The following is a 17159-nucleotide window of genomic DNA, read 5'->3' as shown; positions in this document are numbered from 1 at the left end:
ACTGATTGAACTATGTTTAAATTCACACTTCAAGATCCAGATCATAACGCCACTCAACCACCTCGAGTTTAGATAAATAAAGGAAATCCTTTCCTTTCCCTCGTCTTCCTCTAGAAGCAGCTCAACAAAAAAACCTCCATTGTTTTCGGAACGTTCGGGTCCATAACGCGCTGCATTTTTGAACCGAAACCGAAATCCCGATCGTCTTCTCTTTACTAATAAAGTGTTCAATATGACTGATCAACATTCTGCAGACATTCAATCCTGTCCAGAAAATCAAGATCATGGCAAAAGCTCTGAAAGTGAGACTTTGTTATTCCACAAACAAATCAAATGATGTTCCATTGTCTGCTGAATGGCAATACATTAGCTGAACTTTTTCTTCATAAGACAAATCAGAATATAAAGAATGATGATATTTGACGCTAAGAATAACGGCACTCGAGATGAATGCTTCCCGATCGATCTTTTCCCGAGATCTTCTGTACATAAACTGTCCTATTCTTCTTTAGATGTAAATATGATTACAATCGTCTTCAACGTGGAAGGGGCTTGTTCTCCAAGAATGATCGGAAAAGAATGAAAGCTTCACGAGGACGGTGGAGCGGAACCTCATGGCCCGCTCCAGCCACGGTAACGAACGTCAGCCCTTTGTATATTTGGCACCATCCACCTACCTGTATCGTCGTAGAATTAGCTCGTAAGACGTACACAAAGCTAACTGTTATAGTAACATTGCTTCAAGTTCAGTCTATCAATCAAGAAATGTTTGTTGTTCAAAGAACTAACCTTTCCATGGTCGTACCAAGGATACCAGTTGCTTAGAGTTGGGAGTTTTAAAGCGTCGATAGAATATCGCGTTGCTGTCACGGGAACCACTGAATCGGTGTCTCCGCTGAAAGGGAAAGTTTCATCAGGATCAGCAGAATGGAAGAATAAGAACTGAAGCCCAGACAATTATGTTTTGTATGGAGGAACAAAAAGTAAAGGATTTTACAAGTAGAAGAGATCGACATGTCTCTTTCCTCAAGTTTCGACTCAATGGAGGTGAACTGTGAGGTTCTGTATTAGTTGGAGAGGGGAACGAAACATTCCTTATTAAAGGTGTGGAAACCTCTCTCTAATAGACGCGTTTTAAAAACCGTGAGCTCAGGCTAAAGAAGACAATATTTGCTAGAAGTGTGCCAGCAAGGATGTTGGCACCCAAGGGGGTGGATTGTGAGGTCCCACATCGGTTAGAGAGGGAAACAAAGCATTCCCTTGTAAGGGTGTGAAAACCTCTCCCTAGTAGACGCGTTTTAAAATCGTGAGGCTGATGGCGATACGTAACGGGCCAAAATGAACAATATTTGCTAGCGGTGGACTTAGAGTGTTATAAATAGTATTAGAACCAGACACCAGGCGGTATATTAGCGAGGACGTTGGGCCTCCAAGGAGGTGGATTGTGAGGTCCCACGTCGGTTGGGGAGGGGAACAAAACATTCCTTACAAGGGTATGAAAACCTCTCCCTAGTAAACGCGTTTTAAAAACCATGAGGCTGACGACAATACATAACGGGCCAAAGCGGACAATATTTGCTAGTGGTGAGCTTGGGTTGTTACAAATGGTATCAGAGCTATACACCGGGCGGTGTGCTAGCTAGGACACTGAGCCCCCAAGGAGGGTGGATTGTGAGGTCCCACATCGGTTGGAGAGGGGAACGAAGCATTTCTTATAAGGGTGTGGAAACCTCTCCCTAGTAGACGTATTTTAAAAAACTGTGAGGCTGACAACAATATGTAACGGGTCAAAGCGAATAATATTTGCTATCGGTGGGCTGAGGCTGTTACATGAACCATAAGATAAACTTCTTTTAACCACCTAAACTTCTCCACTTTTAGTATTTTATTTAATATTTTTCTTAATTAAGGATCGCTCCTACTAATCTCATAAGACAACCACTTATAAGCCGACACTTGGTCGTTCGGAAATGTGTTTCAGGCTAGGCGTTAGCTATACCAGGTAATGGATGAAGAAGAGATATGGACTACCTGAATACCCAAATTCTGATACCAGCACCAATCAATTCTTGATATATTGGAAGCATGGAGAGAGGAGAATCATCCCAGTAGCTTCCCACAAGATCGCTGTAAAGGAATAAAGCAAGAATTCAGCAGACCATGCAAGCGCCCAGATAAAGAGTTACCTCAAATATGCCATAAAAACAAACCTGCATGTACTCCATGGATAAGTTATCCCAGTTACATTAGCATGGAATGCCTTCTGAACATCGGGGTGATTAAAGTACACGACAGAGTACCTCTCGGTACACGGATCGTAGGCTCTCGACATCCATGGCTGAATTTAACGTAAAAACTCCCTCAACGTTACAAAAAACCGAATCAAATATAGATTTTTTTGCAAAAACTGACAGAATGTTGAATGTACTTACATAGTGACCCCTTAGGTTATGTCTCAACGATGCAGTACCGTTGCACGGACGAGTGTAAATGCTATATGGATCGATATTTCCTTGCTCAAACTCTGCAACTGATAGAGCTTTCTTGCATTCGACTGACGGGTGCTGAGAGGATCCGAAATCACAGGCATGTCGCAGCAGTCGGTATGTAGAATCGGATATCAGACCGTGAGTCCACCAGTACTCAAACGTGCCAACGTAATCGTGATAGTCGTCAGTAACAGCATTCCCTACCTAAACAAGAGAATCAAAGCAAGAAGATAATTCGCCATCAAGCAATAGTTCGATCAAAATAAACGAATCAACAACATTATCAACTCTAATTCATTACCATAAATCCCTTGAAGTTTATGACTGGATTCTGAACTCCCTTATTTCGTTCATAAATCAACTGTGATAGCTGAGGAACATAGTGACCTGAAACCGAACACGGGTTCATGCCATTATATCGAGTTTCGAATAGACATTAGTTCATGCAAGTAGAGGATACAGAGAAACTCAAAACCTGCATAACTCTCTCCAGCAATGTAGAAATCTCTGTGCTTATACTGAGGAAACCTTTCAAACCAATTCACTAAAAATCTATATGCATCTTCAGCTGAAAGTTCACAACAACAAAACATCCTTAAATGTCTCAACATTTCATCGTTTATCGTTTCGTTACGTGTCACAAACCAGACCGTGTTAATCCATAATATCAGTAGAATACCTGTTTTCCGGTCACCTGCAGTGTACAAATCCGAGGTAGTATTCGAGTACGAAAAGCCAACACCAGCAGGGGATTCAAGGAACAGCAAATTTGCCACTGCAATGGATAAGATGAGATGAGACAACATGAATTGTTAGCAGAAAACTAGATTAGGAAAACCAAACAAGCTAGACACACATACAATTGTTCCAAGCATATGGATTCAAGTACAGAGTCCTCCCATCTGGCTTAATCCGGAAAGGACCAATTTCTTCAGCTGCTCCATAAGCAACAGAAGAGCAACCAGGGCCACCATTCAACCACAATACAAGAGGTCTCGACTTCGGTACACGGCTCGTTGGCGTCTCGGTCAGCCAATAAAACAATGCCCTCCCAGCTGGTTTATCTACAGTAACATAACCAGAATACTGGGCAAAGTCCACATTCTTTGGCTGCCCTGGCAATTGGGTTATCCTATCTCTTTCTTGCTCAGAAATATAAGATCCATGGGAGATTCCCACGAAAGATAGAACAAAAAACAGATAGAATAACGAAGTACTCATTGCTAGAATTGGGATCTTGAGATTGAGAAAGAAAAAACAACTCAAAAACTCAGATCCCAGAATAGCTCAAAGAATTGATCCTAGAGAAGACACGAACATAGAGACAGAACAGTAGCAATGGTTGAAATTCGTGCAGATATTTCATTAAAACATGGTCAGCATTGGTCTGAAAGTGATTCAATGTACGTAATGATATGAACAGTGAAGAACGAGCGATTGTCGAGTGTTTTTCATTATCAAATCGTCTATTACTGGATTAAATTTTGACAGATTCAGCACATGGGGTTGCTATTAAAGCTCTCAAACTTCAGCACCAATGAAATTGACTCACAAATTCAATTCTAACGAACACATAGAATAAAAAAATAGAAAAGAATTCAAAAGAATCTGTTGAATCATTGGATTAAAAGATGCGTGCCGTGAGATCTTGAAGTACAGGGGTTAACAGTGAGTGGTTGGATTACTAAAAAGAATTATGAACGGTAAAAGGAATGGTATGAAAAACGAAAAGAATCGAAAAATCAAAAGAGGCAAAAAGGAGAAAACAACAAAAGTACTCTATCGCTGCTTCCGCCAGTGTATTCTGTAATGTACTGAAGCCGCAGCGGCAGCAGCGGCGGTGGCGGTGGCGGTGGGTAGGTGGTCCATTGAAAATTGCCCCAAGGATTGAGGACTTCCGAGGAATGGCTATTCTTCCCGTTTACTAATGCTATTTCTTACTCTATCAACAATTTTACACACCCTTTTCTACAACTACGTGTAATATTTTTATTTTTAAAAAAAATTAAAAATATTATTACATTTATTTTAGATATAAATAATTAATACTTAGTTTAAAAATACTAGGAGTGTACATGGTCCGGGTTGGATTGGGTTGAGGAATTTTTTTGACCCAACCCAAAAGTTCGGGTTGGTTGGATTGGTAACCCAACCCAACCCGAAACTTTTCCCAACCCAACCCTCTATTTTCGAGTTGGGTTTGGGTCATTAATTTTTTTTTAAGTTTTATTCATCCCCAATTTATAATTATTCGGATATAATCTTATATAAAATATATTAAAAATTTACCAACACAAATCAATAAAAATGATTAATGTAAAAATATTATATATAACAAAAAAAAACATATAAAAATATTGATTGAGATGGAGAACCTAAACTATTAGAAAAATAATATATATATAGAAAATAAATACATTCCAATTTAGAATTACAAGTTTATTTTTAAATATATTAAAACTAGAATTTAGAAATATAATAACTGCAACAAATAAAAAATAAATATATTAGAACATAATTGGTGAACATTCAACTAACCATGCCGTATAAAATTAAATTATTAGAAAAATAATATATATATAGAAAATAAATACATTATAATTTAGAATTATAAGTTTATTTTTAAATATATTTAAACTAAAATTTATAAATATAATAACGTTGCAACAAATAGAAAATAAATATATTAAAATATAATTAGTGAACATTCAACTACCAATGTCATATAAATGATTGGTTTATCATTAAATATATTTAAACTAAAATTTAGAATTACTTGTCTATAGAACATAATTTATAAATATTGAACTAGCGAATTCTTTAAATATATTTAAATTAAAATTTAGAATTACTTGTCTATCTTTAATCGTTATACATGAATAATTAGTTAGTAAAGTATTTTTAAAAAATTAAATACATAAAAGAAAAAAAACATGTATTTGTATAATTTATGAACATATAATATAACGGTTGGTTAGTAAGATATTTTTAAAATATATTTAAACTAAAATTTAGAATCGTTATACCTATATAATTTATGACTAATTAGTTAATAAAGTATTTTAAAAAATTAAATACATAAAAGAAAAAAAAACATGTATTTACATATATGAACCTATAATATAATGGTTGGTTAGTACAAAATTAAATACATAAAAGAAAAAAAAAACATAAAAGAATGTATTTGCATAATTTATGAACATATAATATAACAGTTGGTTAGCAAGGTATTTTTAAAATATATTTAAACTAAAATTTAAAATCGTTATACATATATAATTTATGACTAATGAGTTAATAAAGTATTTTAAAAATTAAATACATAAAAGAAAAAAAAAACACTTAATTGCTTGAATTCAAGCGTGAGTCTTCATAAACAGGCCTAAGTACCACTCTGACAAACCTATTTTAAATAAATTTTTTAAAATATATTTTATATATTTGAGTTTGGCTCGGGTCAACCCGAGAGTTTTACTCACGAACCCGAAACTGAACCAATTCAGTTCGGGTTCAGAAAAATGAACCCAACCCTACCCGAAATGCTAATCCAACCCAAACCAACCCCTATAGTTCGGGTTGGGTTGGTCCGGGTTGTCGGGTTGAATGTACACCCCTAAAAAATACCATGAAATTTTAAAACTAAAATTAACATTTTTAATTTTTATATATAAAAAATAAAAAATGACAATATTTTAAAATACAACAATAAGAGTAAATTTTTTAAATAATTTGAAAATATTATTTCAATTAATTTAGCGAAAAATTATATAATAAAATTACAATTTAATTTAAAAATATATATAATATTTAAATGTAAGAGAATAAATAGGGTGGACAAAGTGACGAGTGGTGACGGTGTGGATAGGAAGTTGTGCAATCAAGTTGTTTATTGTAGGGACCTTGACCGACAGCTGTCAGGTAACCCATAATCTCACCACGCGCCCTCTTATCCACGCGCTCAATGACACAAAACGGGCCCACCATGTTTCAGACAGGCAAGGCGAAAAAATGGGGGCACGTGACTTGCATGTGCAACTTTCTTTTCCCATATTGCCCTTACGCCAATTATTCCAAATCATTCCCTCTTTTTTTTTTTTCCGCAAAATTATTAAAAATATCCTTAAAATTTGGATTTTATTTAAAAATATTTAACTTAATATTTTTAAACTTCAAAATATCTTTAACTTTTTTTAAAATATAATGAAATAAACAGAGAATTTAAAACAGCAATATTAAATGGAATCAGGCGGCCATCAGGGAATAAATAATAAAAATAATTACCGAATTAAAAAAATAAAATAACAATAATATTAAATATCGAATTAAAAGGAAGCAAGAAAAAGAAAAGGACATTTGGATTCCACGTCACAGTGGAGCCCAGAAGGCAATCAACTGAAAGTGAAGTGGACAACACGTCTGCCCTCATCATGGGCCTAGTTTTATTGGGCTCGTCTTGTCGGCTGGACCAAAATATGGGCTTAGGCCCATATCATTTTTCGAATTTATATATTATTATTATTTTCCGTAAATTTACTCCATATATATATATATATATATATACATATATATATACACGCACAAACGAATGATACATGAATATAGCCACGGAGATAGAGGTATTCACGTGACTCGATAACTCAATTAGCTCAACCAATATGAAAAATTGGGTTAATACGCTGCTTATAAACGAATTAAAAATATTTAATATTTGTAACGGATGTTAATGATATGATGTGACTAATAAATATTTGATATTTGAACTCTATGAAATTTTAGTTATTGATATAGCATGTGTTCAAATAGACGTAATTTTTTTAAATATAATAATAATAATGAAATACACATAATTTTCTTAAATAATAATAATAAATAACTTTGTTGGAGGGGGAAAGTCCCAATGGATTAATTTAGGGAATGATCATATATTTATAATGAAGAATACTCTCTCTGTTGGTACGAAGTCTTTTGGGGAAGCCCAAAGCAAAGCGATGAGAGCTTATACTCAAAGTGAACAATATCATACCACTGCGGAGAGTCGTGTTCGTCTAACATGGTATTAGAGCCATGCCGAACAAAGGACTTCAAAAGAAAATGAGTCGAGCCTACTCGAAGACAAATTTAAACCCAAAAAGTTTATTATTATTTTTTAATTTCAATAAATTAGGCAAAAATAATAAAATTGATTTGCGCAATGCCCCCACAAAGAATTATTTTTTTGACTTTTGCACTTTTGATGGGACGGAGAAGGAAAATCGAGGAAGATTTGGGGCACTAACGAAAAACCAAAGTAGTCAAGGGGCAAATCTGCAAATAAGAAGTCAAAAGGAAACTTGACGAAGGTAAAGGGTTTTTATTTATAAAGAGACGGGCCGCACGTTGCCGACGGGATGGAGGATTCACGCGCACCGTAAGCGCGTGAAAGGATGTTTTTTTTTTCTCTTAATTATTATTTTGCTAAAAAACAATTTAATTGCTATTTAAATCGTCATAATTATTAAATTTGACTCATGAACCAAATTAAAAGACTAAAAATCGAAATTAAATTCAAATTAAAGCGACTAAATGAACATTAAATTTAAAATTTTGTTTTAATTATATTTTTCCCTCTCGTGGGGAATAGTTCGAAACTTTGGAGCGGGTGCAGACAGCACGTGCTTCAAGCGGTTCACGTGACTTTGCACGAAGCGTTGATGACGTGGCAAATTATATTATTATTATTTTTAATATTTTTGTCGTTTGGCGGTTTGACTCAGTCTCTTAATGGGCGCCAAACGGAATAAAAACGCCAACTTGTTTAAGGCGGGAAGGGCTGAATTTTAGAGAAAGTCATTGATTTTAGGCCGCAATTACGAAGTTACCCCTGGATTCAGAGTTCGGCAATTTTATTTATTAATTTGTTTTTATGATTTAAAATTTCAAAAAAAGAAAAAATCTATTAAAATATATCTAATATAATAGATTATAAATTAATTAATACTAATTTATTATCATAATATTTAATTATTTTTTGCAATTATTATCAAATACATTTTTAATAATAATTAAAATTAAAATTAGATTTAAAAAATGAAATGATTCGTTCAAATATTTAATATTTACAAATAATTAACTAATATATATTAAAATAATTATATTATTTTTATATGTTTTACGTTTATGAAAATATATTTAAAATTAAAATATAAAAATCTCTATTAAAATTCCGAAAATGTTTTACAAAAATTTCCAAATAAAAAATTACGAATATATTTAATTTGTTGCTTTAGATGGGAAGAAAGTCGGTGGGTCGGATATGTAAATATGTTAAAAAAGAAGGGGTATTTTGGGAACACAGTAAATAATTCTGTCTTGAAAATGAATAATAATAATAATTGCTATTATTTTTTTCCCGGACTTGAAGCGTGATTGAAATATGGTATAACAATCGCGTTGAGATCCGGACGCCCATCTCTCTCTCTCTCTGTACTCAAGGATCTATTTTGTTCTTTGTCGTCTTTATTTGCGCTTTCCTTCTTCTTCATCTTACTTTCTCGCTTTAGAAGCAGATTTTCCACCAGCCAAGAAAGGGAGATAAAGGAGTCGCTAAGAAGATTGCAAATCCCAGGAAGTGTGGAGGAGGAAGAAGAACTCTCTTCTAATTCGTTGTTTTTTTGATCTGATTCAAGCCATATGATTCATTTGCAGCGCTGTAGATTTTGTATTTGAAGATCCAAAGGGGATATTATTGGTTTACGAGAGTTTTTCCAGTCGGTGTTCAGTTTATTGAGCTTTGTTTATGTGATTATGCGCGTTGCAAGTTCGTGAAATTGGTTGCCGAGTAGTTTGAATTGGAATTTGGCTGTGGTGGTGGGGGCGAGGCGCTAGGGCTTATACTGGATTTTGTGTGTGTTTGTGGGGCACTCGTCGGTCGTGGAGGCTCATGCGATTTTCTTGCTTTTCATGCCGCCAGAACCTTTGCCGTGGGACAGGAAAGACCTCTTCAAGGAGAGGAAACATGAGAAATCGGAGGCCATAGGGTCTGCGACCAGATGGAGGGACTCTTATCATGGATCTCGTGAGTTCAACCGGTGGGGTTCTGCAGATTTTCGAAGACCTACTGGTGAGTTTTGATTTTACTCTATTGTTTCAGCTTTCGAACTTCTTAGATCTTAAGGCGTCTAAGCAGGTATACCATAATCGCATTTTTTTTTTACCTCGAGTTTTTGGGTGGGGTTTGTTTTTTGAAGCTTTGGATAATAATGGATTTGATTAGGATACTTGATTTTATCACTGCCTGTATATTTTTTCTCTGCTGGTATTGATTATTTTTGTTGTTTTTTTCTCCGGAAGGTCATGGTAAGCAGGGTGGCTGGCACCAGTTTTCTGAAGAAGCTAGTCATGGGTATGGGCCTTCTCGGTCATTCAGTGACAGGGTAGTAGAAAATGAGAGCTTCCGGCCGTCAGTTCCTCGCGGAGATGGAAAATATATTAGAATTGGGAGAGAAAGTAGAGGTTCTTCTACTTATAGAGACTGGAGAAGTTACTCTAGGGAAACTACCAATGGATTTGGAAACCCGTCTAGAAGGCCTTCCTCGCAGGATGTGAGTTCTGATCAGAGGTCAGTAGATGATACGGCGACGCATTCCTCTCCTCAATCTGATGTTGTAAGTGTCTCAGATCAAATTCACTCGAAGGACCGTAATGATAAGGTTGGTGGTGCTTGTGGGTCAGAAAATGGCCTGAGGTCTGATGTTGAAGTTTCACTTGGCTCCACTGATTGGAAGCCTCTGAAGTGGTCCAGGTCTGGGAGTTTATCGTCTCGTGCATCTGCTTACAGCAGTTCGACGAACTCAAAGAATGAAAAGGCTGATCTACCTCTTAGAGTTTCATCTCTAATAGAAAGCTCTTCTGCTGAAGCTACTGCCTGTGTGACATCTTCTCTGCCTTTTGAAGATACCATTTCTAAGAAGAAGCCAAGGCTTGGATGGGGTGATGGATTAGCGAAGTTTGAGAAAGAAAAAGTTGAGGCTCCTGATACAAGTATGAGAAAAGATGGGACTCTTCTTTCCAGTATTAGTGCTGAATTAACTCATTCCCTTGGTTCAAACTTTTCTGAGAAAAGCCCTAAAACTTTACCCTTTTCAGATTGTGCATCTCCTGCAACTCCATCCTCTTTTGCTTGTAGTTCATCATCAGGTAATTTTTTTTTTCATTGATAAAATATTATTAGACGTGATACTTTTAGGGTCTCAAAGTGATTTATACTTGCAGTGAGTTCAATTTGTTAACAAATTGTGACTATATTTTAGGCCTACCCTATTCTTACAGCATTTTTACTAATGCCTTGACCATTCTATTAGGCTCAAGTTGGCTAGTCAATTTAAGATTTAATATGGGGAAGGTATAGTAGTCTACTATTCGATTTTTTTTGCATGCCTTATGTGTGATCTATGCTGTACTCTGAAATGATTTGTGCCATTATTGGGAGGACTTTTTTGCTTGTGCAATGTTGAGGGTTGAAAAATGGAAGTCTTAGTTGGCCCTGAACAATGCAAGTTGTATGAAGTCGAAAAAGAAAGAAGCAAAGGTTAAGAAGTTAGAGGTTTAGTTTTGTCCACCTAGATCGCGACAAAAATATTCCTTCAACATGTGAAGTTCGTTATTAAACTATGAAAATTCTCATTTTGAGCCAAATATGTTATGCTTGGCCTAAGAACTAATGTTGAATTTTGGGTCCCAATGAAGGACGTCCCCATTCTGTTTATATGGGGTGAGTGGAAGTGTATGAGTTATGTCCTCATCTCATTGATAGCCAAATGGTAACACAAAACGACGATTGGCAATTATGCCGATGATTAAGCAATTGGACAGACAAATTGTTCTTCAACATTAAGTGGAATATGAATCATGTTGTCCTCACTTTGTGTACAGTGAGGAAAAGGTTCAGGTCTTTTGTTTGGATAATAGACTCCCTTGAAGACCTACTTCATGCTTCGAACTACCCAACGTTCTTCCGGAAATTTGAGTGGAACAAGTACTTCATTAATCACAAACAAAAGAGGAAGATTTTTTAGAAATCACGTAAGTAGTTAACTCGAGGGAAATTTCAACTTGGTGGTACCGGCGGGAGAAGAATAGAAATACAGTGGTGGAAGTTGTGCCAGAGGGCTTTGCAATTACAAAAACTTGGTGCGAACTTTGAAGTAGAGTAACTTGTGTATCAGATCCTTAATAGGGAATTCTTCGTCGAAGAAAGGTTGTGATGCTCAGAAGAAAATAGCTAGCGAGGGTATCAAGTTTCTATAGAAAGTGATATCAGGGCTCTTAGGTTCTCTCAATGAGAATAATTTGTGAATGTGAGGGTTTTGGGGATTCCCTGAAAAGACCATTGATTAACGATCTTATTTGGTAGAGCTAACTCAGATGTAGTCATTTTGTTGGAAACGAAACGAGGCTTGACGAGGTAGACTAAAGAGTTGTGAAATCTGTTTGGAGCTCCAGAGGAGTGATTTGGCTAACCCTGGATATGGTTGGATCTGCCGGTGGTATTTTTATGATGTGGAGAGAGATCAATATTGAAGTCTTGGACTTGGTGGTGGGATCCTTCTCTGTGTCTATTGATTGTAAGTTCAAGGGGGATGTTGTTGGTTGGATTTCAGGGGTCAACGAACCATGCTCCACTTATGGTAGAAACGAGTTTTGATTGGAGCTGTATGACTTGGCAGGACTTTGTGTGGTGCTACCCAAGCTCGTTATTTTTATTAAGGCTCTTTTTGTAACTTTTCTCCATAGCCCTAGCCCTTATATGTTTGTTTTGTTGTGGTTTTCTGAGACTTCTTTTGTTTTCTCTTTATTTTCTGAAATATAGTTGCTTTTTTCTAGAATAAGTCGTTGGGCGGGTGCTTCCAATTCTTTTAGTATCCAATTGTAATCATGAGCAAAGAAATAATTCTGTACCTTAAAATCTTTTAATAGGAACTTTAGTATCCAATCTTCTTACCTTTATATATGCTGAACGTTCTTTTCTTTCTTTCTTTTTCTTTTTTGAATTGACTGCTATAGGCTTGGAGGATAAACCATTTAGTAAGGCAGCAAGTGTTGATGGCATGAAATGTAGTTCACCCGGGTCCGGTTCACAAAATCAGCTTCAGAACTTCTTCCTTAGTTTAGAGAAGTTGGAGATTAGTTCTATTGCTAAAATAGGATCATCACTTGTTGAACTGTTTCAGTCTGATGATCCAAATACAGTAGAATCATGTTTTGGGAAGTCGACGTTGAATAAGCTGCTAGCGTATAAAAGTGATATTTCAAAGACGTTGGAGATGACTGAATCTGAAATTGATTTACTTGAAAATGAACTCAAGTCTTTGAAATCTAAAAATCGAGGCAATGTTTCTCGTTCGAAATCTTGCAGTGCGATATATGTCAAAGAATCAGATGGTGTCTCATGTATTTCTCCTCGACCCGCTTCCTTGAAAGTAGTTTCTACTTCGGATTCAACAGTTGAGAAGATGCCAGTCTGCAAGAATGTCATGGGAGTTGAAGATGTCGGTATGAAAGATGAGGAAATTGATAGTCCTGGAACTGTGATGTCAAAATTTAATGAACCAACCCGAACTGAAGTTACAGATGCAATTGTATCTGACAAGACAGGAAGGAGTTTATCAATCTCTGAGCTGTTTGTGGATGAACGCAATGAATGTATTCATGCTAAGAGTTGTACCGGTGAATCCATGTGTGGTGATTCGATGGCACAAGCAGCTAGTGGATCGTCTCTCTGTGATCTAATTTTTGCAAGTAATAAAGCATATGCAAGTAAGGCTGCAGAAGTAATTTTCGGGTCCTTGCCAGCTGAAATGTTTAAGATCAGTAGTCAAAGCACCAACTTTGTCCCCTGCTCGGAGACCGAGAAGCTTATTAAAGAGAAATTTTTTATGAGGAGGCAGTTTTTAAAATTTAAGGAGAGTGCATTAACCCTTAGATTTAAAGCCTTGCAACACTCATGGAAAGAAGGTTTACTGCATTCTGTGAAGAAATGTCGCTCAAAGCCCCAAAAAAAGGAGTTGAGTCTAAGGGTTACATATTCTGGTCATCAGAAGTACAGGTCTTCGATTCGCTCCCGCGTGGTTCAGCATGGTAAGATGAGTTCTATCTTTCCTTCTTCTAGACTTGCTATTTGTTTTATAGTCGAACAAATTCTTCAAATGTTCAATGCCGATTTTCTATGTTAAAAGGTATTGGCTCTATTTGTGTTGATGATAAACTATGGAATTTGAATATCTTTAAAGTGAATTAGAATGTTAATGATGAAATTATACTTCAATTATTTGTTAAGTATGATTGCTTTATTGAAAGTTCTGTCTTCAATTAAAGAAAGCAAGGCTATCTGTATTTCTTGTTGTGCTTGGTCATTTTTAATGTTCGATTCGCTCCTGCATGGTTCATTTTAATAGGTCGAGATTGTGTGATTAGGCTTGTTATGTGCTATCATGAGTTTAGTTCATTCTGAAACTTAAGTATGGTAGGACAGATTTTTAAGAGTGTAGAAACCTCTCCCTAGTAGACACGTTTTAAAATTTGAGGGAAAGCCCAAAGAGGACAATATCTGCTAGCGGTGGGCTTGGGCCGTTACAACTAAGAAAGCTTAAAAGAAAGTGAATAGGTTTGATATTACCCTCTTGTAGCCAGATATTTAAGCTGAACTCAGATAGAACTTCTTACAAAATATGCATGACTTTAAAACCGTTGTAGTATTCTGAGATGAGTATAATTTTCTCTTCCACTTTGTGAGTGCTTGACAGCCAGCTACATTTATATTTCCAAAGGCTTTTGTGATTGTAATTTGTTGACTCGTTGATCACGAAATCTGATAGCAAATTCATCTAATCGTTTAAATTTTGATTTTTTAGGAGCATGTCAAAACCGTGCCAGTAACTCAGAAATCGCTACTCGTTTCTCCAGCAAGCTGCTGTCGAATCCACGTGTTCGGCGTTACAGGAATATTTTGAAGATGCCAGCTATGATTTTGGACAAAAATGAGAAGACGGCTTTAAGGTTCGTCTCCAATAACGGGTTGGTTGAAGATCCATGTGCTGTTGAGAAGGAAAGGAGCATGATAAACCCTTGGAGTTTAGCAGAGAGAGAGTTATTCTGGGAGAAGCTATCTTTGTTTGGAAAGGATTTTAGAAAAATTTCTTCATTTCTCAGCCACAAAACCACTGCTGATTGTATCCAGTTTTATTACAAAAATCACAAGTCTGATAGTTTTAAGAAGAGAAAAAATTTGGATTTGGGCAAGCAAATGAAATCTTCTACCATGACATACATGTTAACATCAGGGAAGAAATGGAATCCCGGCGTAAATGCCACGTCCCTCGACATTTTGGGTGTTGCTTCAGTAATGGCAGCACAGGAAGACAGCAATATCGAAACTCAGCTGACATGTGCTCGCCGTTTTGATGAACTTCAATCCGAAAAAGAAACGGTTGCTGCTGATGTTCTTGTTGGTATATGTGGTTCAATTTCTTCGGAACCGATGAGTGCTTGCATTACAAGTGCTATCCATCCCGGTGAGGACTACAGGGAGCCGAAATGCCATAAAGTGGATTCTGCAACGAAACTGCCTTCGACGTCGGATGCTATGCAGAGAACAGATAATGAACCTTGTTCGGATGATAGTTCTGGAGATGTAGATTCTTCGAGTTGGACAGATGAGGAGAAGTCTATCTTCATGCAGGCTGTGTCGTCCTATGGTAAAGATTTTGATATGATCTCAAGATGTGTCGGGTCGAAGTCTAGGGACCAGTGCAAGGTTTTTTTCAGCAAAGCTCGGAAATGCCTTGGATTGGATTTGATCCGTACTTCTGAAGATGGAGGAACGCCAAGGAGCGGTAACGACGCCAGTGGGAGCGGGACTGACTCGGAAGCCCACTGTGTCGTGGAAGGAGCTCGTAGTAGCGAGGAAATTGGCTCCAAGTCAGTGGATGGTTTTTGTGAATTTGGGGAAAGTACAGCATTTCAACAGTCAGACGCTAAACATGCTGAGGCTGTCGGAAACTTGTTTTCCGAGACATCAAAGGAAGTAGAGGAGGACGCGCCAAATCTTGATTCTCATTCTGCCTGTAATCTCGCAAATGCTCGTGCTTCTCCAAGCCAGCCCGAGCCAGTGCATGACCACAAAATCGAAGGTTCTTCTGAAAATACAGAAGCTGGAAGCAACCGCTGTAACGAACCCAACGTTCTGAGGTCGGAATCCATGTCTACAGTCGATGAAAATTCAACAGCTATCAGCGAGAGCGGAGCTATTACGAAGCTCGCATTTGGAGAAGAAAAAGGAAGTAACAGTAATTTACATGCTCAAAGTATATTACAGTGCTTGGTTCAGGATTCATCTGGAATTGATCCACAAATTTCACATCCCAACTTTCTTAAAGTGGATTCTGTAGAGGAGTCTTGTAAACTGGAGGTTAGGGATGTGCCCAAAAGGCCGATGAACAGAGATGGCTATGCTGAGCGTGAAAATCATTTGTCACGCCACGTTGGATCGTCCGAGTTTCCATGCAGCCATCCTTTCAATAAGCCAATCATCAAGGACATGAATCGAACGATCAATCACACATCTTTTCCTGTCGTTCGAGCGTTATCAAAACCAGACATCAATTGTAACAGTACATATGTTGCTGAGGAACAGGAATGCCGTCTTCAAAACTGTAACAGTTCCAAGCCGTGCCACCGGTCTGCTGAGCTTCCTTTTTTGCCTCCGAATGTGGAATTCGGTCATGATCATCGGAAGAACACTTCATGCAGTGGCAGTGCTTCAGATTCCGATGTTCCATGCAGGAAAGGCGATGTGAAACTGTTCGGTCAGATACTAAGTCATGCCCCTTCCCAGCAGAATTCGAGTTCTGGTTCTAACGAGTGTGGTACGAAAAAGGGACTTCATAAGTCGAGCAGTACGTACGATATGGGAGAGAATGCTCCGTCGAGGAGTTACGGGTTTTGGGATGGAAACGGATTACAGACCGGGCTATCCGCAATGCCTGATTCTATCGTTTTACAGGCTAAGTATCCTGCTGCATTCAGTGGCTACACCGCAACATCTGTTAAAACCGAGCAGCAGCCATTGCTGACACTCACAAAAAATGATGATCAAGCATACAAAACTGGAGATGGTGTTAAGAAACGACCTTACCCAGTTGATATATTTTCCGAGATACACAGAAGAAATGGGTTCGATTCTCTTTCGCTGGCGAGTTTACAGCAGCAGGGAAGAATGCTTGTTGGAATGAACGTCGTCGGGAGGGGAGGGATTCTCGTGGGGAATTCTTGTACTGGCATTTCCGATCCGGTGGCAGCCATTAAAATGCATTATGCAAAGGCCGATCAGTACGTCGACGGGAGTTGGAGAGGAGGGAATGGGGATATAGGCAGCAGCAGGTAGTAGAAGCGCACCAGGGCCCGTGCCATGGCCGGGGACGACCTCACCTCTGTATGATAATTAGCCTGTTTGAAGTGAAAAAAATGGTAGGGTGTAGGATGATAATCTGAGCCAATGGGTTCTTAAGAATCCATCTTTTTGGTTAAGAAAAGGAAGAGATTTTAGGGTATTGTAATATTGTAGCTGCAGCTTTGAAGTATTTGATTGCAACACAGAAATAATCTTCAAACAAAAAAAAAAAAAAAAAAAAAAAA

The 17159-nt window shown here is 37.3% G+C and overlaps 3 protein-coding genes across 4 annotated transcripts in view; 2 read left to right on the top strand and 1 right to left on the bottom strand.

Moving 5' to 3' along the window:
* Positions 1 to 285: 285 nt before the first annotated feature.
* LOC111449274 (serine carboxypeptidase-like 27) lies at positions 286 to 3980 on the bottom strand. The gene is made up of 9 exons (XM_023089112.1): positions 3350 to 3980; positions 3169 to 3264; positions 2965 to 3057; positions 2791 to 2876; positions 2433 to 2693; positions 2211 to 2338; positions 2032 to 2127; positions 790 to 895; positions 286 to 677 (listed from the first exon to the last, which is right to left on the bottom strand). Exons 1-9 carry the CDS (start codon positions 3708 to 3710, stop codon positions 537 to 539), a joined length of 1368 nt encoding a protein of 455 aa, XP_022944880.1. The 5' UTR covers positions 3711 to 3980; the 3' UTR covers positions 286 to 536.
* LOC111449276 (mitochondrial import inner membrane translocase subunit TIM14-1-like) overlaps positions 2295 to 17159 on the top strand; it is a 26173-nt gene continuing 11308 nt past the window's right edge. Inside the window, exons 1-2 of the mRNA XM_023089113.1 lie at positions 2295 to 2300; positions 3990 to 3995. Coding sequence (XP_022944881.1) covers positions 3990 to 3995 — 6 coding nt within the window. The 5' untranslated portion in view covers positions 2295 to 2300. The remainder of the gene's footprint in view (positions 2301 to 3989; positions 3996 to 17159) is intronic.
* Positions 8950 to 17134, top strand: LOC111449272. Of its 2 annotated transcripts, XM_023089109.1 has the most exons (5): positions 8950 to 9588; positions 9819 to 10508; positions 10614 to 10664; positions 12531 to 13604; positions 14378 to 17134. In XM_023089109.1, the coding sequence occupies exons 1-5, from the start codon at positions 9429 to 9431 to the stop codon at positions 16906 to 16908; spliced, it is 4506 nt and encodes a 1501-aa protein (XP_022944877.1). In that variant the 5' UTR covers positions 8950 to 9428; the 3' UTR covers positions 16909 to 17134. The 2 variants fall into 2 exon arrangements, with proteins under 2 accessions (XP_022944877.1, XP_022944876.1); XM_023089108.1 differs by having other exon boundaries at positions 9819 to 10664.

Source organism: Cucurbita moschata, unplaced genomic scaffold, assembly GCF_002738365.1.
Source record: "Cucurbita moschata cultivar Rifu unplaced genomic scaffold, Cmos_1.0 Cmo_Scf00011, whole genome shotgun sequence".
Lineage (NCBI taxonomy): Eukaryota > Viridiplantae > Streptophyta > Magnoliopsida > Cucurbitales > Cucurbitaceae > Cucurbita > Cucurbita moschata.
The sequence above is the reverse complement of the archived record's forward strand: the minus strand, read 5'-3'. Positions and strand labels throughout refer to the sequence as shown.

Coding starts and splice junctions, on each gene's coding strand:
- LOC111449272 (XM_023089108.1), top strand. CDS start 9,429: ATGCCGCCAGAACCTTTGCCGTGGGACAGGAAAGACCTCTTCAAGGAG. Junction 9,589..9,818: donor AGATTTTCGAAGACCTACTG/GTGAGTTTTGAT, acceptor TTTCTCCGGAAG/GTCATGGTAAGCAGGGTGGC. Junction 10,665..12,530: donor TGCTTGTAGTTCATCATCAG/GTAATTTTTTTT, acceptor TGACTGCTATAG/GCTTGGAGGATAAACCATTT.
- LOC111449274 (XM_023089112.1), bottom strand. CDS start 3,710: ATGAGTACTTCGTTATTCTATCTGTTTTTTGTTCTATCTTTCGTGGGA. Junction 2,694..2,790: donor TAAACTTCAAGGGATTTATG/GTAATGAATTAG, acceptor TCTCTTGTTTAG/GTAGGGAATGCTGTTACTGA. Junction 678..789: donor CTTGGTACGACCATGGAAAG/GTTAGTTCTTTG, acceptor ACGACGATACAG/GTAGGTGGATGGTGCCAAAT.